The following is a 25,618-nucleotide window of genomic DNA, read 5'->3' on the forward strand; positions in this document are numbered from 1 at the left end:
GGGCTCCTCCCAGCACTCCCAGTAGTGCCCTCAGCGCCATCAGAGCGCAGCGCCAGCATGGAGCCGGCAGCAAGCCAGCTCTGAGAATTAGAGGTGATTACAACTCTGTGAGTGGGTGTGTGTGGGGCTCTGCGACAGACTGCTGGCTTGTTATATAATCCATTTTACACCAAAACAAGTTGAGAGCGCATCACCAGGAAAAGAGACCTCCAAACCCAGCTGAACGCTCGGATTGATTAGCTATGCAGCTGAGATCTGTCGGGTGCAGTAGTGATTCAGAATGTTTCTTTCAGATATCAAGTCCAGCAAGATGCTGCTCCCAAATGTCCTCTAAAACTTGAAAGTCTGGATAGGCAGGATTTTAATTATGCTAATAGTTAAGGCCTCAATTACACTACTATATTAAATCTTGGGTTGGGGTGGTTGGGAGTTGGTAGGGTTGGGTAGCATAATGGGAGGGGTTAATTTGTCATTTCTGTACACGTGTGACATTTCACCAGCCGTGACAACATTGAAAATCTAAATAAAATATCAATAGAAAAAACAAAGATTTAACATGGAAATGACCATGTGTCCTCAGTAATTGATGAACATGCACAACAGGTATGATATAAGTATGATCCACCTGCCAAGGTAGTCCTGGTCAAGCCTAGCTCATTGGAGAATGGGTCAAATGCAGATAACAACAAAGTGTACCCTAATGCAGCTAATGCAGACCTTTAAACCCAATGTGCCTCCTAAGGAAGTGTTTACCACATAGAGATTTTTTTTTGTTAAGCAAATGGGCATTCTAAAGTTGGGGAATGTTTATGTATGGATGATCGTATTCCTCAAACACCTTGAATGTATTTTAACCCATTTGTGACAAAGCACATGAGGGGTTTTTTGCCCTTAAAGTGTTTTAAAGGTGTTCTGATGAATGAGGACGTGCCTCCACAGACGTGTACACAGAGGGTCTAATCTACACAGACAGACAGAGTGTGATCAGGCTAATCCTCCTCAGCTCCTCCCCTCTGACCGGCACTTTACCTCACACACACCCACTTACAGTACACAAGTACACACACTCCTCCTGGGTCTGGCTCAGGTGAACGTCTCGCTGTCACTTCCACTGTTATTACCCTAATGTCATGTGGCACTTTAACTGTCGGAGCGATGCCTTCATCAAATATGACGCCATCACGGTTCTGTTTAGTCATTCATTAAACTGCATCTATCTAATCTTAACAATTGTGAAGTGAAATGATAGTAATCAAAATATCAACATTGACTCTATATTTTGCCCTAAATGAGGTTTTGAAAAATGCCATATGTGAAGCAGACTACTGAAATTTTTGTCATCAAATCAAGTAAGCAAGAAAGGCCCATTGTAATGTAATGTATTTATTTGGTTATAAATTCCATCTCAGCTCATCACGTCGTCTGTAGACTTATACTTCAGCTCGTTATTTCTTTGTTCTCTTATAACTCTTATCCTCTCTGTCCTCCACAGATCTGACGCCGCAGCCTTTGAAACCTACTGCCTGCTGAGGTGAAGGTGGACCGACATCTCATTAGCACGTGTCACCTTGTCAGAAGAGGTCAAAGGTCATCTCACATTTAGCCCGCAAAGTCCACTGGAAAACACTGGGATTATAACCACAAGAACATTTAGGCAGTTGATACGAGATTTGAAGGGAAACTAGTTTTGTTGGAATGTTTTTGACTTCCCAGGCTTCGTGAAGGAGATTTTATTATTTTTATCCATTTTTTTTAAATTTTTTTTATAATTTTTCACCATCTTCATTTCTCTGGGTGGAAATGGGCCTGTCTTTAACAACACTTGAACGGACTATAGTAAGTTGATCCTGAGACAAAATGGATGGCGCTAAAATGTCTTGGAAGAGGAACTATTTTGCGTCGGGCAGCGGTGGAGGAAGCGGTGGCGGGATCGGCGCCGGACTCAGCGGTGGCGGCGGGATGCAAGAGATTTTGACTCCACGAACCATGACGTCCATCGCTCCCAGCAAAGGGCTGAGCAACGAGCCGGGCCAGAATAGCTGCTTCCTGAACAGCGCTCTGCAGGTGGGCCGCACAGTACAATTACAGGTGTTACTTAACAGGTCAAATGTATTAGAGGATGAGCTCTGTTATTGTTCTTACTTATTGTCAGATAATCCTTAGGAAAGACCAAGTGCCTGTAATCAATCTACATCTAATCCTTCATCACAGACAGGATCATAAACACTCCTCATTAGATCATTATGAAAAAATGAATAAGGACTTTTTTTACTCAATGATCACAGGTTATATTTATTTTGTCATATTCAAAACAATTATATTTGGCATTGTGAGATCAAATCAATTTACTGCATGTCCTCCCTTCTCTCATCCCCATTTCACGTTAAGCTGTCCTGTCTAATAAAGCCTACGGGCCAAAAAATCCAAAGAAAACAAAGAACTAGTCACATTTCATCCTCCAAAGTCTGAACCCGGCTCCAAACCACATTGGCCGCGGCTGCGGATGTCTTTAGATGCAAAAGGTGTTGTTTTGAGCTCGAAGAAAGCCTAGGACATGTACGAATTTAAAAAAGAAAAAAAAAAGAAAAAGAAAAGTAAAACGTGGCGGTCCGACTTTGATTCGACATGGCTGACTTCCTGTTTATCATAGAGCGATGCTGCCAGGTGTGTTTTAGCCAATTACAAATGAATCTCAGGGTGCCTTCACACTTGCACTTTGTAGTCCATATCAAAACTGGGACCAAACTAGAGTTGTCAAAAGTGTCCAAAATCAGATATTAATCAATACTTAAACAAGTATAAACTAGATTCACATTTGAGTATTGATACTAAAAACTATCACAGACAGATAAGATGTGGCTTTTTGGCTCTGATCTTGGAACTTTATCAGTACAAGACAACATTGTAACATAAAGTACCATTACCGTTAGTCTGTTAAGAAAAAACTAATGGCCCCCACCCCCCACAGTCTGAAGTAAAAGTTGATTCAGAGAGTTACCGTCAAGTAGATGTTTATGACTTGCATTATCTGTTGCATTCTCTGACTGCAATTACTGGCTCTGATCTACAGGAAAGCAGCTCTGATTTTGCATTTTTCAAGTTCTGGGAGGACAGCATTCTCCTATTCAAGCATGATGTCATTCATGGGTCAACTTTAGTTTCAAGAATTTCACTACTCATTTATTTTATCTTGCATAGAAAATCATATCTATGAATCAATCACTGCATGAAGCCCAATCAGCAGTAAGCCTTGTACACATGCAGCTCTGCCACAGTGAGCCAGACGGTCAGACGACTCCACCTTGTGCCACTGAGGCCTGTAATCACAACAGCTTTGTACAGAGCCTGGTGTTAACGTCTGACACTACGGCCACGCTGCTGCTGCAACAGAGGTGGGAGCAGTCATTAAGGCCGTCTGACTCTTAACTCCGGGTGGGAGGGGTTCAAATGACAGAGAGGCAAAGACACAAACACTCATTAAAGGCTTCCAACCACACACAGTGATGCCACTCTGCGCACACCAAGGGTATTTCATCATCACCACCAACTGCACTGCAATACCAGATCATACATATATTCAACCATGATCTATGTCGCGGGTTCCAAAACATTTGAGGCCACGACCCCCTAAACTATACAGCTGACCCAGGACCCCCACAGGTGACACAGTAGTGCAGCGGTTAGTGCTCTCGCTTCACAGCAAGAAGCGGGGATCCATTCCCAGGTGGCGCTGGGACTTTCTGTGTGGAGTTTGCATGTCCTCCCTGTGTCTGTAGGTTTCCTCCGAGTGCTACAGTTTCCCTACCACTATAATACTACTATAAACATGTACAATAGTGTGCTGGTGTATTAACGAGTGTGTGCTGTGAGTGAATGCGGATGAAAATGAGCCCATGGCTACAATCCGGCGTGTTTACAGCATGTATTTCATGTATGTTCATTAACATCCACTGTCCCCACCAAATTAATACATCAATTCAAAGCCAGTAATTATTTAAACTGAAAAAACTGCTAAAATCGGGTACTTATTTATTATTTATTTTTGTATTTATTTTACCAAATGACACAGTGGGATCGGACTGCTTTGTCTTTGTTTTTATCAATTTAAGAGTCAGTGACTAATCCGTAAGGAGCACAGGTTTTTTGTGAGGATACAGACTTACGTGCCATGTCTGCAACACACGGTCCGCGCTCATGCACCTTTACATACCGTTACTCAAACTAGTCACAATTTGAGCATTTTCCCTCGTTGCTCCTCTGTTGCGTTGCCCTACCTCAATGCCACAGACTTTTTCTCGCTCTGTGTGTTCTCTTGATTTTCCCACTTTACACACAAGGAATTAAAACATTATTTCGGGGGCAGGGTACAGCCCGACCTGTGCACATTTGCCACAATCAGGCAGCATTAGAGACTGATCAGCTGCAGTGCTGAGCAGAGAGAGAGTGAGAAACACACGGGACCCTGGTGCCTGAAGCGACAAGTGGGTGCTCCGTGTCCAATGTCCAAGTCCATTTGAGTGATATAAAGGGTCTGCTACGTGAACTGCTGATGTCACCCAAACAGAAGCAATGTTTTCTTCTTCATAAGGCAGATCTGAGTTAACTAGACACAGCCGCCTTTTTGTATTAATTAATTAATTTTCTACGCCACATTTATTTATGTAAGGTACTGGATTTGGATAGTGATAGATTCATTATGCACTGGAAATATTATATTTTGGGTCTTGTCGTGAGCTACTGCACGAGTGCCGTGCCTTAAACAGGAAATGACTGATGTTAACATGAACTTGTTTTGTTAAGTCTGTTGGCTCAACAAATAAAGTTAGAAACAGAAAGTTCAGTCTCACTAAACGCTGACCTGATCTGGTGCTATCTGTCTTTGACTTTTTATTTTCACTGGAGTCGGCTGCATTCTCTTTTGTTCTTTCTTGTCCAATCATCTTGCGTTAAACTGCTCTGCGGGCCTAAATTAAATCATTTGTCGACTAATCAAAAGGACAACGACTGTAGTTTGAATCATGCTGTCGCCCTATCACAAAACAACAGTGCCTGATCCATGGCTGCATTCCACACTATTTGGCTGTGCTCTGTTAACAAAACTAAAAGCTTCAGGCATGAACGTCATAATAATCATAAATCATAACAATTCTGTCATTTTTTATACATTTGTTGAAAACAAATAGTATTTTCGAAAGTGTAGACTGACGTGGAAGAGTCCAGGCCTGGCAGCACTCATCAGAAGCTTGCAGCAGTTGAACAGAACCGCTCTCCAATGTGACAGAGAAAAAGTGAAGAGGAAGAACATTTCAGTAACAAGCAGCTGAGGCCTTCATCTCTCTATCACATCCTCCTCCGTTTATCATCTACATTCATCTCTATGAACTGTCACAGAAAGCCCACATCTGGAGGATTTTTGGCCATGGTGTTTTTCTAGGGCTGCGTTTGCTTTCGTTCCAAATCCCACTTCTTTTCAGGGGCTCTTGTAGGTATTCGGCAGCTTCAGTACCTGGATTGTTTGTGTTTTTACTACAATGTTTAGAAAAATAGAAATATTCCTTGTGATTGGAATTGAATGTACGTTTAGATATAGAGCATGAAATAACACTAGGCCGGATGGTTAGGCTGCCATTTCTTTTTACGAGATCAGAAACGCACACCATTTAAACTACCGGTACTATTGCCACGGAAACGGATTAAAGGACCTATGCCTGGTTTTGAACCAATAACGAAGAACTTGTTTCAGGGCCTCGAAGTCTAAAGAGTCAAGTCTAAAGAGTCAAGTCTAAAGAGTCAAGTCTAAAGAGTCAAGTCTAAAGAGTCAAGTCTAAAGAGTCAAGTCTAAAGAGTCAAGTCTAAAGAGTCAAGTCTAAAGAGTCAAGTCTAAAGAGTGTTTTCTTGGGATTCACATTCAACAAAATGCTAGTTATTTGAATCACATAGTGATTCAAACTAGTTTGCTTTGAACGGATTGATGACGTCTGAAATTGTCTCCACTGTGAACCGTACCATCCCATTTAAGGGGTCCGGAGTGGACTGTGCGAGGTACTTGCTTCCAAATAGGTCTGGATTGTTTGAGCTCCTTGAATGCTTCAGCTAAGGCGGAGCTACACACCAGAGCGAGATGATTGGATAAGACTCAAGATTGGCACAGACTCAGGCCAAATTAAGATATCAAAAAGCAGATAGAAATGGTAAATAATTCATCACCAATGGCTGACTTTATGATTTACGTATTATGAGCCTGCAGACTTAGCAAAACAAAGCTAGCAAACTGTTAGCAACAGCTGTTTCCTGTTTATCAACACATGGCACTTGCTTCAAGACCCTAAATATTATATTTCCAGTGCATACAGCATCCAACATCAGCCAAACCATTACATAAAGAGAAGTCAAATATGGGGTTGAGGCGCAGAGAAGTGATATAAATACAGAACAAGTTAACAATTAACAGGAAGTAGTTTCTTGTTTACTCTAACTTTAGCCACAACTCACAGCACCACAAACTTTGCAATTTACAAAATGAAGTTTGAAATTCCGCGATCGGCCATAAGTATATTTTATGTACAATTAAAAGTGTCCAAGTACTTAAGAGCGGGACCAGAATCAGTCATATAAATATAACTCTAGGTTATATTTGATAGATCACAGCACGGATGGGAATGAAAAGAGTGACAGACTCTTGATATTTAGCATCAAAACTCGGGGTACCCTTTTGTTTATCCCAAACTTGTAACTCATCTCAGTAATATACCTTGCATTCTTTGTTAAGTGACAAAACGCCTCGTACTTTAATAGTATTTCACACAATCTTTAAAACTATGTTTATTCTCTTTATGTGAAAACACTCTGGGTACACGGAACTCTCACCTGACTGTGACATATTGGCGCCAGTGGGAGGGACGGGGTGGAGAGCACAAACAGGCCCAAAGTGCTGACGACTCAGTTTCGCACAGTCCAAAGATGGAGCAGATTCACTCGGGGGGGTGCGTCCGCTACAGACGCATTCTGACCAAAAGCACTGTGCAAATCCCCCAGAACCGCACAGATGAAGACATTCCTCTGTGAATGCATTTTTGTGGCACTGCAGGAGAGCTGACACACTAGACGAGGATCAAAACAAGGCTTATGTGAGAGGTTGTGATGTACTTTAACAGAAAAAACATTTACTGATTCATTATGCCATTCTGGTTTGTCAGGTCCTGGGAGGGGGCTGCGTAGACCCTCCAGGGACACTTGGAAGCAGCCCACTTCAACGTTTTCAGATGTATTCAAACAGTCGATACATGAGCATTGACCGTCATTGTTTTTGATTTTGCCTATAAATAGAGTTTATGATGGGTGATTTCGGTACTAATATTTTAGAACCAGAACTGCAGATGCCCAATAAGCACCGCCGATGTTCTTAGGTCAAATTGTAGAGACAATTTTCACAATTATTTTAAAATGGTACAAACTCAATGACTGCCTGTATGGTGCGATGCATACTGTGATACCACCCTGTCTTACTACTAACCTCTAATGGAGTAATGTATTCGTCTTTGTGTCTTTTCTTTAAGCAGTTGGTTGGCCCATACAGAATATCGACCCGTGCTGGAGATTCAAGGCTGATAACCGATATGTCAAAAAGTGTAAATAACAGCCCGATATAGTCCAAGCGATACATTGGTCCGTCTATAACATAAATGAGTGATGATGTTTGTTTCATGTGGACAGGCCATTAAAAACTAATATCAACCATAGATCATGCTCCAAAAATCAAGACATTTGCCATGAAGAACAGATTCTACTTGTGCTGCAGAATAAATCTAAAAATCTAAAACTGTGCAGCTTAAATTCTGCCTTCCAATTCTCATCTTCACTTCAGAGTCTTAGGACCTCAACACAACCTGCCTACAGTGACTCATGTTGTTTTCCACGTTTGCCTGTTGGCATATTACAGCGTCTGTCGTGTCATCTTCTGCCGGTGACACATGCGTTCACCTCTCTGTTCCCCTGTCTGTTCCCCTGTCTGTTCCCGTGGTGCACACTTCACACTCACTATGACTCTCTGTCACACGTGCTGCAAACAGGAACACAGCCTCATAAATAGCTTCTGTTCATGTCACATCATAACACTCTTGAGTTCTTATAGTTCAAGGTTCTTCAGCATATTCCTCCATATTCTCTGTCAATATAAATGCATAAACAAGAGGGAAATCATTAGCTTCAGAAAGTGGTGCCATTATTAAGCTCCAGAGACGTGATTGTCAGTTAAAAGGACATTCATGTGTTCTCGGAAATGCTGAGATATCTACGTTATCACCCGACTTCCAAAAATTCGGGTGTTCGACTGTTAATTAGAACGGCTCCCGAAAACACGTGCTACAGTGAGAATAACATACAGATGTATAGCTTTCACTTGCTTGTCTTTGCTGATTCTTTGGAAAGATATGAAAAAATCCTTCTTGTGTGTGTTTGCAACGTAGAACTCTGTGTTTAATAAAACAAAATCCCCCTTGGTTTGTGTCACTGTGACATAAACTCTGAGTACGCTTCTGCTGCTGAGGTGAAATTCTGACCTCAGGGGTGTTCAAGTTTTTCCCAGTTGGATATTTTGAGTTTCAACGATTACATAAATGCGGCATTGAAATCATATGATTATTATGACAAGGTTGAGGAGCCAATTCCAAACTAATATTGTAAGTTTTGGATTTAAAAACAAAAAGCTGTAAATCTTCAATAGAATTATGAATAATCAAAATCTAGAACGTGAACACAACACATTGGACTCGTGTCAAATATTGTGTTGCCTGGTTACTTTTAGCAAATACTGGGTCAAATATTGTGCAGCCTGTTTGTGTCGGTTTAGTGCACTTCACAAATGTGGTTGTAGCCTCTTTGACATTGCAGGCTCCTGGCCTTGTTTCTATCCCCCTTTCACTTCATTTTATATGATGAATCTCCTGTCTGGTACATCCTGCAGGTCAAAAACAAACAAATGTAGTCCGCTAAATCTGTAATGACATTTTAGTTGACAAAATTAACAATGAACCACATAACCTAACAAATGAATTTGAAAAAAGGGATATTATTCTCTGTTCTGTGTTGCTTTCAGGTTCTCTGGCACTTGGACATTTTCCGCCGCAGTTTTCGCCAATTATCAACTCATAAATGCATGGAAGACTCCTGCATCTTCTGTGCTCTGAAGGTAAATCCTCACCTCTAAAGCTGGATATTTCCAAACCTCCCTCCTTTGTTCAACTGTACTTTTGTCTTGCTTCTCCCCAGAGTATCTTTGCTCAGTTCCAGTACAGCAGTGAGAAAGTATTGCCATCCGATGCCCTTAGAAGTGCGCTTGCCAAAACTTTTCAAGATGAGCAAAGGTTTCAGCTCGGAATCATGGACGACGCAGCAGAATGCTTTGTAAGACTTGCAAATAATGTGGAGTTATGTTTTTATCCCTCTCATTTTGTGTGTGTTTTTAGGATTTAGTTTGGAGGGGAATTGGCATGTAAATGCCTGTCGTCCTCTATGAATTCATTACCAAAAATATGGCTTTCCTTTTGTCTTTAGGAAAATATTTTGATGAGAATACACTTCCACATCGCTGACGAGAGTAAGGAAGACATCTGCACAGCCAGACACTGCATTCCCCATCAGAAGTTTGCCATGACACTCTTTGAGCAGGTGACTGAAGTAAATAGTATCACTCATTCCTTTTCTACTGCTTGTGGCCTTTAGGGGCTGTGGATGACTGGAGCCTATACCAGTGACTTTGGGCTTAAGGCGGGGCACACCCTGGACAGGGGATAGCTATTATTAACAATAAAACAATAAAAAAGCTGCATCAGTTTAATTTCAGCACTTCTTATAGACCCCTTAAACGTGTGCAAACAGAAACTTATTCGATTGGTAATTTAATTAAACCACAGAATATCACAAAACATGAAAATTAAATCTTTGATATCAGAGCCTGGGTTAAACACGTTTACAGTTGTGTTTTACATGATTTGTTTATGCAATAAGAGATTATGATTATTATGGTTCTGGCTTTTTGACAAAGGAAACATTTAGATTTTTATGTTTTTGTTTCCAATAAATTATACTTTTTATGAAGATTTAATTTTTTACATCATTTGTAACAGAGACGCAAATTTCCTAACATTTCTACCCCTGAAATTCATATTGTTGATCGATCTGATCTCACTAAAATATTGAAAGTGTGTTGATAAATACTTTGCTTTAGTTTGCTTCCAGTGGCCTCCATTCTCCACACATTTTTATGCCAAAGGATTTTAAAGGGTCTTTATCAACGATCACTAGGAGACACTACTTGTTCAGATAATAAAAGCCTTTTTGGCGTTCTTTACACTTACCGTACTTTTGTGTTGTTGTGTGTGTGTTCAGTGTGTGTGCAGCAGCTGTGGAGCCTCTTCAGACCCGCTCCCCTTTATTCAAATGGTCCATTACATCTCCACCACTTCTCTCTGGTAAGTCCTGGAGCTTTTCCTGCGTGTGGTTTTTCCTAAGGTAACTTCAGGACAGCACAACACCTCATCACCACTTCCAACGTTGCCTGGATACCTGTAACTCAGGGCAACATGCCTAATGCACTCAATGACACAGGCGATTCATTTTTTTTAACTATATCAAAGTGGAGACACACGTGAGCAGTCCATCTGCTCCAAATGATAGTGTAATGGCTAAATTACATTGGCATTTTTTGTGTGTAGGCTACAAGCTCACTGGTCTTTGATAAATCAAAAAAATAATCATTGACTAAGGCCGTAGTTATTTTATTACTTGGTTTATGGATCCGCCGCACTTAGATTATTGATTTATACAATATAAATAAAATTGAGTATTATCAAAAAAGAATTTATGAAGTACCGCCGACAACACAAAATAGCATTAAATGAAATATAAAAAGCGGTATTTAGTCAAAAGATAAGAGCGCGTGAAGCGTGGCGGAGCAGCTCTGTCCCTGCGCGGTCCGGTGAGAGCGCGCGTCCGTTTCCTCCGCCTTTATATCGCAAATACACATTTTAAACCCGTTTACCACATTTTCTCCAGCGCGTTTTGCCGTGACTAAGGCTGAACACCTAGAAGTGTGAGTTCTGAGTGTAAAACACGCTAAATCTACTGTTACATGCTCCTGCGTGCCGCGTCTACCCCCCCTCTCCTCCCGTGGTCCGTTTTGGGCAAACCCGGAAGAAAACATCTTTTGAAATTGAAATTATATTTATATTTCGTCTGCCTGTTCAATATATTTCATTTAAAAATCCGTAAACCAAGTAATAAAATAACTACGGCCTAATTGACTATTTACTGAAATCATTTTTACTAAGATATTGTTTGATTTCCAAATCGCCCAAAGCAATCTTCAAAATCTTAACTGTTTCTCCCCTTTCTTAGTAACCAAGCAGTGAAGATGTTGGAGACCAGGGAGAAAGCCACTCCTAGTATGTTTGGAGAACTGCTGCGAAATGCCAGCATGGGCGACCTCCGCAGCTGTCCTGTAAGATTCATGTTTGTCTTCACTATAGTTTCCCCCCTTATGTTATATCAGTGTATTTCAAACTGCCCTTTTCCCCCCTCAGAGTCAGTGTGGACAGCAGCTCCGCATGGCCCGGGTCCTACTCAACAGCCCAGAGATCATCACCATCGGCCTGGTTTGGGACTCGGACCACTCAGACCTGGCCGAGGATGTGATTCACTCCCTAGGAACATGTTTACGCCTGGGAAACGTAAGGACGGCCGACTGTTTTTACATGGAGTCCTAGACTAAATATTGAAAGCGTGTTGTCCTATCAGCAGTGCAGTGACAGAGCACTTTGTCTTTCAGTTGTTTTACAGAGTGACAGAAGAGAAGGCTCGGCAGTCGGAGCTCTACCTGGTGGGAATGGTTTGTTACTACGGGAAGCACTACTCCACGTTCTTCTTCCAGACAAAGATTCGAAGATGGATGTACTTTGATGATGCACACGTTAAAGAGGTATTTGTTTTGAACATAATTCTACAGGAGAAAAAAAATAAAAGTATTTGTTTCATCTAAATGCACATTTGAAAGTTTTGATAAATATAACATTGTTCTTTCGTCAAAAACATGCCTGGAGTTGCATTCCTCTTCCTCTGAGCCTCAAAAAACACTGCTTCAAATTTCCCAGTTTTGTGACTTCAAAGTTAGTGCCATAAAAACAGTGCTGAAGATCTTGTATGCTGTTCTTTCTGAGCATTTCTGCTGTCAAATTGCATTGATTACAACTGTGTGCTTACATAAGCATGCCCCATGGTAATTCCCTCTGCATCCAGTAGATAGCCAAAGCAAAGATACTCAATAGGACGTTTAAAGGCCAATAACAATTATGCATCATGCTTGATATGTGTTTAAATCCAAGTGATATTGGGTGTGAAAGCTACAATAAATTCAAAGAAATTACACATTCAGTAGTGCAGGAACATACTACAATGTAGGTCAGTACTAGCCACATCCATAGAGCCTAAACTATATTTTAAAATACATGAAAGTAAAGGAAAAGAAACTAGTTCTAGCTGAAGTAGTTTGTATTTTTAAATCCCCATTGGTTTACAATCATACTTGACCTGTTTTCTCAGAATTTCTTGCACTCTCATGACACATTCCTGAGCTCTATTACACTATCATGATGTTTTAGGATTTAACCCCTAGACATCTTTTGATTAAACTAGGAGGGAGTTTCCATGAACAACTGATGCCCCTCAGGATAATGCAATAAATATTCAACATTCACATCAGGATCTGTCATAGGAAAATCCCATCAGAGTCACTGTTGTTCAATGGTTTTCCCAATAATAACAACAATGTCAGCATTCTTTTCTCACCAGTATTGTGTCTAAAAAAGACCAAACCGACAAGCGTATAAAGGAAATGAGTTCACGGCGCCTACAGTCCTCCCTCTCTGTCCTTCCTCTCCACTTGTGCTTTAGTGCAGGGCATTTTCCCTGTCAGTGCTGTCATCTCATAACTGCGCTCCAATGAGAGATCCGTGGCTGTGGGTCGGGGCGCTTGTCAAAACAAGGATATCCCTCCATTGTTCATCCGTCCAGCTGGAACCGAGGGCGTGGCTTCAACACTTTTGCTCACACTGCACACTCATTCTGTCCTCTCTGAAACATGCATTTAACACAAGGCGCATATACGGGTTAGGCGGCAGGTCCTCAGGGAAGTGTTGCGGATTTTTGGGAGCGCTTCTGTTGCCTTTGAACTGAATGTCAAAGGCAACATAAAATGGAGGAAGGGTTGGAATAACAACTTTTGGCGGGACAGTGGTGAGGCAGGAACAATACTGGATCTGAATTGATTAATTGTGACTTGTCATATTTTGATCATCTTAATTGTTCTTTGTTGTTTTTAATGTGTTTGAGATTGTACAGTCCAAAGACAATATTTATTGTATCAAAATTACTTATTACAATAATTGTTTGTTGCATCCCTATTGGAAACATCAGGGTCTTGAAGTATTTGTACTCATTTTTCTTTTCTTATACTATAACTTTACTGGAGATATTTGTTTTGTCGTAGATTGGCCCGAAGTGGAAGGACGTGGTGTCGCGTTGTATTAAAGGCCACTATCAGCCTCTCCTCCTGCTTTACGCCGACCCCCGGGGGACTCCAGTGTCTGCCCAGGACGTCCCCTCACGCCACGATCTGCATTCCTTCAACAAGTCTTGTTACGACAGTGAAGACTCGGGTAACTACAACACAGCTAGGAGCCATAGTAGTAGCACAACAGCCCGCGCACAGGTAACTAAACCTGAACTAGTGCTTGTTTTGTCGTAGTTCTAGTACTATGACTGACAAGCCTGGCTTCACTCAGCACAGCTAGATGTAGTACTGTGGTTGTGGCTGTGGTTGTGCCAGCATGCGACACAAGTGAAATATATGTTGTTTGCAATTGTGCATCAGACATTAAATCTTGAGTTTATGTAAACATGAATATAAGTATAAATTAATTCAATTCAATTTATTTTTGTAACGCCCAAAATCACAACATTTGCCTCTGAGGGCAACAAAAAAAACATCTACCAATGTCAGTGCAGTTATATGCAAGAAGAGATCCAACTCCTTGCTTATATTTCACTCAGTTGCAGCCGGAATGCATTGATGGACTAATGCTGCATGAAAAAAAAAATACTCCAACAACAATTTCATCTTCTGACTAAATTCTGCATTAACTCTTACTAACAGTCTCATGCATCATACCAGACCAGTCAACATACTTTTCTAAAGTGATTTCAAGTAAAGAATGAAATGCAGTGATTTAGTGAGATGTTTTCCCCTTCTGACCAGGGCGAGAACCATCCATCTCCAGTGACACTCGCACAGACTCATCCACTGAGAGCTACACGTATCGACAGCCCTCCCACTCACACCATGAGTCCCTGGCCAGTCACTACTCCTCTGACTCCCAGGGAACAGTCATCTGTACTGAGCGCTCCGACGGGGCTCTGCGCACCTCGTTCGGAAGTTTGGATACCATAGGTAGTTGAAAGACATTCAAAGAAATGGAGTTCATAGTGTATCATCTCATGTCATGAGTTGTGTGTCATTGTGTTGCATCTTGGTGTAAACATATGTTACATTACTTGTTGTTGCCAAGGCCACGAGACGGACGGTGAGCACCAGCATTCTCTGAAGAAGGGAGGAGGGGCCGGGGAAAAGAGGCGGGGCTCTAGCCGCCCATGGCGATCTAAAGCTGACCACGAAGCTTCTTTGGCCGGTTACCACAGTGAGGGTAGGCAGTGCTGGGGCACTCGGGGTAGCTTTGTAGACAAAAATGAACATGTCGAACAAATCTTTAATGTTCATTTTTATGTCAGGTTTCACCATTCAGACCCCATTCAAAATGTGTTCATGTGTATTTATTCCCATTCATCTGTATGATGGCCATCCCCACACACTTCTGTTGAGAAGCTGCTGGACAATGGGACATGCCTGGTTAACTAAAGGTCAAACTAAATAAGTAAACATGGGCATTGTAAAGCTCTGAATATTAACCCGATATTTAAAAAAATAGTTTGTCTGTATCTCGGTTCATTCATATCTGATGTTTTTGTTCTTGTGCATCTCATGCATTATTTGGTCAAATTATCTTTGTGTCAGGTTTTTACGCTCATCATTGCGCTTGTCTTCTAGGAGAGACATTGAAAGAGCAGCAAGCCCCTCGCCATCGGCTGAAGCCCACCTCATCAATCTCATCCTCCACCAGCCGCCTAAGAGACTTTAAAGAAACCATGAGCAACATCATCCACAGCCGCTCCCTCTCTGCGTCATCCTCGTCTTCTTTACCTGCTGCTGCCCTTTCAGCTGAAACACACTCTTCCCCCCACAATCATCAGCCCACGGGCAAAGCTGCTCCGTCTGCGTCCACCACCAAAGTGCAGGAATGGGAGGCAGACGGCATCAGCAGTGAGCACAAGTCCAGCTGCTCCGGAGGGACAGGCAGGTACCGGCCGGCATGGAAGCCCAAGAGAGAGGCCCTGAACATAGACAGCATCTTCACACGTCGCAGACAGGGGGGATACAGTCCCCTGGGGGCCTCTGTGTCTGACGACTGTGGGGCTGCTGTCTCTGAGGAACAAGCCGTGTACTCGGCACAACCACAACATCCAATCAGTCGGCCCGGCTCGTCCAGGACACTACCAAACTGCAGCAGCCACAGAGGAGGAAGTGCAGAGCTGCCTCCTCCTCCTCCTCCGCCTCCCCCTAGGCTCATCCAGCGCATGGAGAGTGGATATGAGAGCAGTGAGAGGAACAGCAACAGTCCTGTCAGCCTGGACCTCAACCCAGGTGACCGGTATGTAACCGAGTGTGCCAATTTATCTGCAAAATAGCTATTTGGTTTGGTGAAAACTGGCTTAACACTAATGTCTTGTCTAAAATGTTGTGTAGGGAAAGTAGCACAAAAAAGCTGCCCTCCTCAACTTCTTCCTCTGGACCCTCATGGAAGAGCGGCCGCTCAAAGAGCAGTGGTGCGCTCCTGCAGGATGTCATCTCTAGCAGGACAGGTAGAATTTAGCAGTATATAAACAGTATGTAGCCACTTTGTGTTGTGTGCTGTAATATTTGTATCTCTGGTGGGTAGTGGCCTCCACAAGCCGGAGTGAGCTGGACGAGCTGCAGGAGGAGGTATTGAGAAGAGCCAGAGAGGAAGAGCAACAGAGGCGTCAGGAAAAGGAGAAAGAGGCAGCACTTGGCTTTAATCCCAGGCCTAGCAAGTACCTGGACCTGGACCAGCTGCAGATACAGGGTATGGAGCAACACAACACAGAGCTTTGGAACAACAGGAATGTTCCGCATTCACCAGCTGAAAGACTCGCACACAAAAGATAGTCTGAGCCTGCAGTTGCACTCACAAACAGTTTACACACGGATGCACACACATTTGAGAAAATAGTTCAATCTATATACAATCTTTGGCTGCCAAGATTTTGAATATTTCCTAAAGCTTTCCACTTGGTTAAAAAGGTCATATTATGTCATATCATATTTAATTTTTCATTTGTATATCCTCAGGTAAAGGCGACCGTTTTGAAAGGTGTGTCTCTGAAGCAGAACTGCTCTTGGACCAGTCAGTTTGTCTGGAGCAGGCGGGAGAGGTGGCAGCTGCACTCACTGCAGTAAATGAAGCTGTGTGTAAGTATTCTCCACCTGCCAGACTGCACTGTGCAAAGCATCACGCCACACAACGCCACACAGCGCCACCCAACGCCACCCAACGCCACACAGCGCCACAGAACACCATACAACACTATACAATGCCACACAACACCACCACCCAACAAAGGCATCATAACCTACAACAACAGACATGACTCTCCCTCAGGCAGCTCTGTGCTCTGTGGTTCATCTTGACTGGACCAGAAAGGGGGCTTTTTTTCTAATCTATAAAACAGATTCTGAAATCTTTGGTATTTATTTTTAGTACAGTTATTTTCTAAATAATAATTGATTTATTATTGATTGATTTATTTTGCATCTGAACAAAATGTGTTTGGGAAAGTCAATGTGGTTATGTTTGTTTTGTATCATTTGTGTGCATGAGTTTAATTTAACCATTTCATGGACAACTATTAGATTTTAATTGTTAATTTGACGTGTTTTACTTTATACTTTTGCATGTATTCATCATGATTTATTTTCCTCATATATTTTTCTTTTTGTTTGGTTGTTTTCCCCCTTTTTGCTTGATGTGGATTTGTGGCTTGGCTTCAGCCAAACTGCATTCAGCAGCAGCTGAGTCTGGAGCCAGTAGTCACACAAGGCTCCAGCGCTGCATAAGGAGAGCCCGGGGCCTGCAGCAACGCATCACACTGCAGCAGCGCCACTTAGAGGCAGGCAGCAGCAGCGCAGACCAACCACAGCACCAGATGCACAGGTACTGCTGTAGTCCCAGTAGAACATCCAGGGGTGTCCAATGTGCTTCAGGTCTAGTAGTACCATTTGACCTGTTAGAAAACCAAATGTATGTAAGTTGAAATTGTAGTATTTAAGTGAATGTGGATATTTACACAAAGTATTTGATTTAATTTGAAATGGTTGAGCTTGAGTCTTTATCGTGAGGCTCGGAGCACGGATCCTGAGGTTGCATGTCTGTGGTGTAAAGAGCTGTCAACTAGCCCCAGGAAATGAACTCACAACACACGTGATCTAACCATCTGCCTCAAACATACTGCAGGCTGTACACTACGGATCCACAGCCTGGGCCCTTTGACACAGGTGGTACAGGTCATGTCAATGCCTCAAATGAAAAACGCCCTCTTAACATTACATTGTGGTCACTGCACTGCTCTGGTCTTGGTGGTACGAGGTTCTGTAAGAACAATCAAAACTCAGTATCTTATTTCTCATCTCTTCTTTTACAGTGAAAAGTCTGTCCCGTTCCAAGTACTTCTGACAGATGGACAGGGTGACAAGCCAATTCTCAGTCAGGATAAGCTGGACCCACCTCCATCTCCATGTCTTCAACTTGCTCCTCCTGAAGATGTGTCCACTGTTAGTCCTTCACCAGACTCGCCACAGGAGGACAAGAAGCATGCAACGTCCTATTCCCACTTTGGAAAACCTCTCAGTAACTGCCGCTCTCTCCCTGCCCTGTGTGCGGACAACTTGGAGCAGAAGGAGCAGGACGATGAGGAGGAGAATGCACCTCCTCATTGGGCTAGGACCCCTCCTGCTCCTCTGTCCACGTCCCATATGAGGACACCTTCACCCGTATACACTAACGGCATGCAGCAGCAGATAAAGGAACATTCCCCATCACAACATACATTTCCTACTTCAGCTCCACCCAACAATTCAACAAGAAACTGGTCCTGTCTGCAGCTCAACATGCCAGATGACTCACAGATAAACCCACTGGTTAGCCCCTCTCTTCCTTCACCCGCATCCTCATGTGCTCCTCTGCGGCCCTCTCAGAGCTTTTCACAGCCCCCCTGCCACGACTACAGAGCAGCCACTTTGCCCGTGGAGCGCTGGGCCAAAAACGTCAACAGGTATTACGGCACGGAGAGCGAGGCAGGAGCGCCAGAGGCAGCGGAGGAGCTGTCGGAGCTGGACTGTCTGTACCAAGCCAGTCTGCGGGCTCCCAGTGTGGGCCCTCAGCACACCACTAACAGGACAGGTACGGCCATATGCTTTCACTCTCCCCTCTGTCACTTAATGCTGTGACTGATGCGTCATATGCTCCTGCAGGTGTTAGAAGGATCCCATCAGGATCTGGACGCTCCAAAACACCCACCGCAGAGATCGAGAAATATGCTTACAGAACACCCGTTTCACCTGTGCAGAAGGTACGGAACATAGTAGAATGACACATTTCCAACTAAATCTATTATTTGCCCAGGTGAAATGCTCTATGTAACTTTTCTGGTGTGGGCTTGTCTCCATGGAGATGTTTCTGTGTTCCACAACATGACATTATACTTCTTTCTTACATTTATTACATTTTAGGTGTTTTCACTGCTACAAACATAAATTCTTACTGTGAGCGGGCTCGCTTCTTCACAGGTCTAAGCTGTAAATTAGCCTCTTTAAGTTTAATCAAACTGTGGAACAATTCACAGTTTGATATTAAACTTCATTGAGAGAAACCGGTGGCGGACGCTCAATCAAAAAAGTTACATTTATAATGTACCATAAAATTCTGGACGTTCTTTGATATTCTTGGTATAATGATGGAATGTTATAATCACACAATAAATGTTAATCTTATTCATATTTTACCATCGAGGGCCTGTGCTTACACTATCAAAGACTATTCCAAATGAAATGTTTGTCCTCTGCAGGTTCCAGGTGAGGATGAAAGCTACAGTGCTGACAACATGAGAAGAATCACCCGCAGTTTGAGTGGGACGGTCAGTGGATCCCGGTCCCAAAGTCACGGCCCGTCTCACGCCTCTGTAAGTCAAACACAAAGTCCATCACTCAATTCAAAATACTGGAATAGAATTTGACTATGGCCAACTTCCTCTTCTCGTGAAGTGAACATACACCGCCCCCTTGTGTTTGTTACAAACACTGCAATGTTCTTAGTCATTCACTTGACCTTGCCTTTTACATAATGTAGAATTAAGGAAATATTGTATTACTATGTTTCCTCACAGCTCATGTTGGGTTTAAACTTTGGATGCAAATGATAGGAAAACTATATTAATGATCACCTCAATGACAAAGTATTAGGTTCAAAATAATCTATAGCTTTGTTGAATGTTGAGTGAAAATGAACTGACAAAGACAATTCTGTTTAAAGTGACAAATTACAGTGACAATTTCACAATGTTGCAGCAAATATCACATATAAAAAGGGTGTATGTCTGTATAGTTTTGTCCGTCTTCATGTCTACAGCAGCATTAGAACAGCCTGAGCCCAGAGCAGAGCAGGCTGTTTCCTTACATCTGCTGTGTGTAGCTGCCGAGTTCAGCCATCATGTATTCAGCCCTCTGGATACGCCTCGGGCCAGCACATTAAACATTGATAAGTGATTTAGTTCTTCCATTAGGCTTTTAACCCTGGCGCCGGCCGCCTGATCACAACTGACAGAAACACTCAGATATCGGCGCATTTGACCGATGGGAAGTATTCAGCCTATGGATTCACCGAAGGCTCAGCGTCTGCAGCTCCATTTTTGTTCTGCTGCTTCAAAGTGATAAATGTTTGACGAAAACGGAGCTGACTTTAACCTGCTGTCAGAGATCGTTATGGAATTCCCCACAGAATCTAACATTTATATCTCCTTTTACAGCCTAACTGTTAGTGTTTTTTATGTGTAACACGTTTGTGTGATATAGTGACTGCAGGATCTCTTAAAGTGGAACTGTCTGATCAACCACACAATGTAAATATGAATGAACATTATTCATTAGTTTAAGTGATTCAATGTACATATAGGTGCATTGGATAACTTTTCTGGCCACATGCTTGTATCCATGGAGATGTTATTGCATTGCCTGGAATGTCCCACAGTACCAGGTTAAACTTCTCTATCTTGCAATTCATTAGATGTTTCTATTGCTGAGAATTACCTTTTACCTCAAAAATATGCATTCTTCTTACTGTAAGCGCCACACGTTTTTTGGCCAAAGCTGTAATATATCAGTCCCTCTTGTCCATTTATGTGATGCCATGTGCTCATGTTATAATGACATTTGGTCAAACACATGCCTTTGGTTTAATAAAGTCCTCTTCGCACACTTTAGCCACTAGCGCCACCTGCTCTTGTGGAAAGGTGTTGCGTCGCTGGTACAGATTTGACACTTGAGTGAGAAGCTTTTACACTGGAGAAAAGAGGAGCTGTCCTTGGAGAGGTCGAATTGGTGAGAAAGAGCCTTAATGTCATACCGTGGAACATTCCAGTCCAAACAATCGCACTTCCATGGACCAGAAGCGTTCCACAGTACACTTTCAAAAGGATCATTATTGCATTTGTTTACCATTTCTGTGCCATTCCGTCAGTGATTTTGATTTCCATTATTTTCAATGTCCACACATTTCATTCATCACTCTTTATTTGTTTCTGTTGGTTTTGTCTCCGCCCCTCACCCAAAAGGACCCCCCCATTTCCAACCCCCCCCTGAGACAGATCAGGTCCGCCTCCACACTGCCTCGTCGGCCCAGCTCCTCCTCTGTTATCCACGCCCCTCCTCCCTCCTCCACCCCCTTCACTGCAGACCACTCCCTCCACCTGCCCCCCCACCTCCACCAGCACCAGTACGGCCCATGCACCCCTGCACCTCCTCCACTGCACCCCCACACGCAGCCACCACGGACCCACGCCTCAGGTAACACACCCTCCATCACCACCTCCGGGATCATGTCCAGGTGGTGCTCTTTGTTACAAGCGTCATTCATGTGTCGTGTGGTTATGCAAATGTCATTGCCCAACGTGTAATGAATGAGTCCGCAATGTTTGGGTTAAATGCAAATGTATTCTGGGAAATAATTGACCAAAAATCATACATATTTTAGCATGTGTCGTCATTTTGGCCTTTTTAAAAGATGTATTGATCTATAACATAGTTAGATCACCAATTTACCTTGTGTTCATTGTAAACTGCTCGAACCAAGGGGCTACATGGTATTTTAGAACACAAAGTGTATCTCTCAAAGTCTTAAAGTCCATATGAAGGTTCTCCTGACAGTTTTACTCTCGTGAAGTTGCTTGTTGTTTGTGAAGGAAGTTTGAAAACTTTAACTTTATATCGCAGGAAGTAGTGCCGAGTTCTTTCTGTGACGTCATCAATATGTGACAAAATAATTTACAATGAACTGGCTGAAATGTGTAGTCTAACCTGTCATATAGACCTTAAGTTTTCAAATCATCACAACTAATTACAGGGATGTGGGCGGGGATAGGTGATAGGAGAAAACAGGACTTTCCTGAGCACCGGAGCCACAGTCATAGGACAAAACAGGATTAACTCAAACATGCAGGAAGGAACCAATGAAAATACAATGCGTAAACTTATGAAGTTGATTTTGCATCATATGTCCCCTCTAAGTTCAGCAATGACCAGAGTGGCCATCTGCTACTATCCAGGTCTTGTTGAATAAATATTTTGTTTTTCTTCAGGAGCTGGAGCGCCTCTGCCGCAGAAACCGTTTTTGGCTGTGCCTGACCGGTACCAGACTGTCCCAGGTGAAGGCTTTCACAGCAGCGCGTTAAACTACGGCACACTGCCCCGGGCCCCGCGAAGACCTCCTCCATCCCCCACTCAGTCCCTCTGCAGGCCCCGGGGTGGCTCTAGCACTGGTCCCCCCTCTGTGGGTGCACAGGGCCTGTATGCCACCTCCACTGTGGGTGCACAGGGCCTGTATGCCAACCCCTCTGTGGGTGCACAGGGCCTGTATGCCACCGCCACTGTGGGTGCACAGGGCCTGTATGCCACCGCCACTGTGGGTGCACAGGGCCTGTATGCCACCCTGTCCCATCCTCAGCGCTCACACAGCTCTCACTACAGACAGACATCGTTTAACGGCCAAGTGAATGGAAGTGCTCTCTCCACCCAAAGCTCCAGGGGCTCGGGAGAGGGCCCACCCCAGCCCCGGCGCATGGACGTGCCCCCTGACAACGACTGGCGCCGTGATGTGCGCCATGCCCTGCCCCCTCGTCTTCATCAGCCTCTGCACAGGACTGACCTGCCGCTGCACAGGAGTGTGCAGCTGTGCTCTCTGTGCCGCCACCTGCCTGCAGAGCCCATGAGGCCCTTCTGCTCCTCCTGTGGGGCGTACATGACTCGCTTTCGCCCCAACAGCTGAACACACACACACGCCATACTGCAACACTCACATTTGCTTCCTTTGTAAAATGTGCCAACACAAAGCTTCAGCGTACTACTGTATAACATGAAGGAACTACCTTAAGTCTGTATACTTTCTGAAACTGAGACTGATAAAAGCACACACCGTTTATTTCACTTTGAGACTAAGAGACACTCTAAAACTCTTATTGTTGAGTTTTAATTCTTACTTTGGCTTGGGCTAATGTATCAAAAGTCACAATGTTGAGTTGCAAAACAGAAATGGTATTTTTAAAGAAAAATCACTTTGAATGTTTTAGTAGCATATGCCACTCAAAATAGAAGTAAATATATCTAGTTACAATGAAGGGGATTGTTCATTGTACATTTTGATTTGGTCTTCATTAGGAGTCTGAATGTAATGCATAGGGTGCCTTAAATATGCTTTTGTCCCATGTTGAGCTACATAAGCCTTTTCTAATTCATATACATGATATAACCTTTTTATGAGTCATTATGGGTGAAGACTGCTCTTGGTGCAGTATCTGTTGTTATTTACACTGTTTAAGACCAATAATAATCGATTAGTTTATTTTTGTAGCTTTGTGCAGTAAGCATCTAACATGAGTGTAATTCTATATTATCGACCTACTTTAACTTTATGTACATAGTGTGCTGCCGTGTCCTTTTTCAACATAACTAAAACTTGAACAGCTAATATTTAGCATGTTATTTAGCCTTGTAAATGTGCTGTAAGGAGTATATTTATATATGCAGATCCTTTAGTGCAGTGACAGAACTGCAGTTAGTGTGTTCAGTTGTACTGCACTGCAAGTGTTGCAGGTAGATTTCCTTTGGCTTGTTGCTAGTTACTACACTTCTCCCCTTGAAAGGGAGCGTTCTCTGTTCGACTATTAGACTCGAGCCTGCAGGAAACACTGATGCTCTGCACAACATGAAACTTTTAGCAGTGTACTTTAGTGAAGAATATACTGTTATACATTAAAGATGTGGACCTCCTTTTTCTGTCTCCAACAGAGCATCTCGACAATCTCATTGGTCACTTTGGTTTAGAGCAGGCTTCAGTTTGTTACGTTTCAACACTTCAAATGTGGAGAAGTTATTTTTTCAAATGATCATATCAACATTATTTTTGCTTCATGAGAGTTTTTAATGTTTTATTTTTGTGACATTTGTATGCTGTTTTTATTAGATCTAACATGTATTTTAGTAGAAATGGCACTACATGCCACAGCGGCTCCTCTGTCTGAACTCTGATACTTCTAGCTTTTATTGAATGAAGGTGAACATATTTTCTGATAGCCTACGTTAACGTTAAACCAAAGAGAAGATTGACACAAAAGTAAATGAAAAGGTTTCAGTTTCTACAGGCTATTAGAGGAGCTCTGCTTCATTTTGGTTTTGTGCTGAATTATTGACCTGATTTCTCCTCGTGTGTATACAGTGTTTCCATGCTGTGCAGAACACAAAAAACTAAAGTATTTTTTCAATAAAGCTGCAGCAATGACACAAGGAGCAAATTGTGCTTGTAATGACTGTTTCCTTTTGCATTAGGCCTAATACACGTCACACACTGGTTATTATTCACTCCATACTTAGTGGTGGTAAGCTACTTCTTTTGCCACAGCTGCCCTGGGACAGACTTACCAAAGAAAGGCTGCCAACCGACACTCACCACATTGTTTAATCTGCTTCTGTTTTGACCTGTTACTCTGATAAGATCTAATCCCCATTACCAGTCGAAATAAAGCTATTCAAACGTTTTCAAAAAGAGCCTAGAACACGGCCAGAGAGAAACAGACAAAAGAAACTGAACGTAAACAGCACAGGAACATGAACAGAAATGAAAAAGCAGAAGTGGGCCCTCCTGCCCCAAACGTCTGTTAAATCTGTCCAGGTACTAGGTCCAAATTTAGTCAAATGTGAGTCTTCCCTGTCCTGTCCCATGAAGCCCACGGGCCAAAACGCCTTAAGGGTCTCACACAGGTGCACTTGAGTACAATCTACGTCATATTTATTAAACTTGTCCATCTCCAAACAGACAAGCAGGTGATGCACCAGCAGAGTTACAGGTCAGATCGGTGGAGTGCTGAGCATGTTAACAATAAGAATGCAAGTTTTTCAACATGGGTATGAGCAATAACACCTGTAATTGGATAAATGTGATGTAGCGATGTATAATTCCATACTGTGGAACATTCGCAAAGCAGTATCTCCATGGAGACGGAAGGCAGACCCCCCTCCTAGGACTTCTGAAACTACTAGAACTACGCCAATGGAATTCTGATGGGAGTAACTAGTTTGTTGGTTGGAGTTAAAGGTTAAGTCATAACACAGAAATAAAATATATGGATACAGGAAAAGTCAAAAAGTGAGGAAAATCTAGGAGCAGTCCAAATGTCTCTGGAACATCTGAATGAACTTTAACATTATACATTGTCTTAACAAAGTGATGGTGAGAGAGATCAGAGACAAACGGTTTGGTTGCATGACATCACCACGTTCTAGAATCCTTGTGCTTTAACCTGTGGTTTATGGTGAATATAAGGCCTATTCACACGTCGGCGCCTGTGACGTCGTGTTACTTTTAATGGCAGTCGCAGCCAACTGAATAGGTACATTTACCGCTGTAGTTGTACGTCTTCTGTAGTTGTACGTCCTCAAGGTATGTTTTACGCTACACTTTTTTTTTTAAAAGAAAGAAATCACGAGAGAAAGAGAGATGGAGAAAGAAGGAGAGAGAGAAAGAGGTTGAGAGAACAAAAGCAAATTCATATGGCTTTGGTTTGTGGGACATATCCCTTTCAATGATAAACAAGGTTCAACATTTGTGGATAATGA

The 25,618-nt window shown here is 42.7% G+C and overlaps 1 protein-coding gene across 3 annotated transcripts; it reads left to right on the forward strand.

The window, feature by feature from the left end:
• Window positions 1–1,714: 1,714 nt before the first annotated feature.
• usp54a (ubiquitin specific peptidase 54a) lies at window positions 1,715–24,297 on the forward strand. 3 transcript variants are annotated; one of them, XM_072436301.1, is made up of 22 exons: window positions 1,715–2,064; window positions 9,095–9,187; window positions 9,268–9,402; window positions 9,553–9,666; window positions 10,387–10,469; window positions 11,395–11,497; window positions 11,580–11,726; window positions 11,825–11,974; window positions 13,541–13,709; window positions 14,309–14,500; window positions 14,619–14,753; window positions 15,155–15,815; window positions 15,911–16,026; window positions 16,104–16,268; window positions 16,535–16,654; window positions 17,234–17,396; window positions 17,884–18,641; window positions 18,713–18,810; window positions 19,306–19,419; window positions 21,067–21,298; window positions 22,090–22,280; window positions 22,392–24,297. In XM_072436301.1, exons 1-22 carry the CDS (start codon window positions 1,858–1,860, stop codon window positions 22,773–22,775), a joined length of 4,530 nt encoding a protein of 1,509 aa, XP_072292402.1. In that variant the 5' UTR covers window positions 1,715–1,857; the 3' UTR covers window positions 22,776–24,297. The 3 variants fall into 3 exon arrangements, with proteins under 3 accessions (XP_072292402.1, XP_072292400.1, XP_072292401.1); XM_072436299.1 differs by lacking the exons at window positions 21,067–21,298; window positions 22,392–24,297 and having other exon boundaries at window positions 22,090–22,297; XM_072436300.1 differs by lacking the exons at window positions 17,234–17,396; window positions 18,713–18,810; window positions 19,306–19,419; ... (1 more) ...; window positions 22,090–22,280; window positions 22,392–24,297 and having other exon boundaries at window positions 17,884–18,198.
• Window positions 24,298–25,618: the final 1,321 nt, after the last annotated feature.

Source organism: Eucyclogobius newberryi, unplaced genomic scaffold, assembly GCF_026437365.1.
Source record: "Eucyclogobius newberryi isolate DKJ021-1_F unplaced genomic scaffold, fEucNew1.0.hap1 SCAF_8, whole genome shotgun sequence".
NCBI classification, from domain to species: Eukaryota; Metazoa; Chordata; class Actinopteri; order Gobiiformes; family Gobiidae; genus Eucyclogobius; species Eucyclogobius newberryi.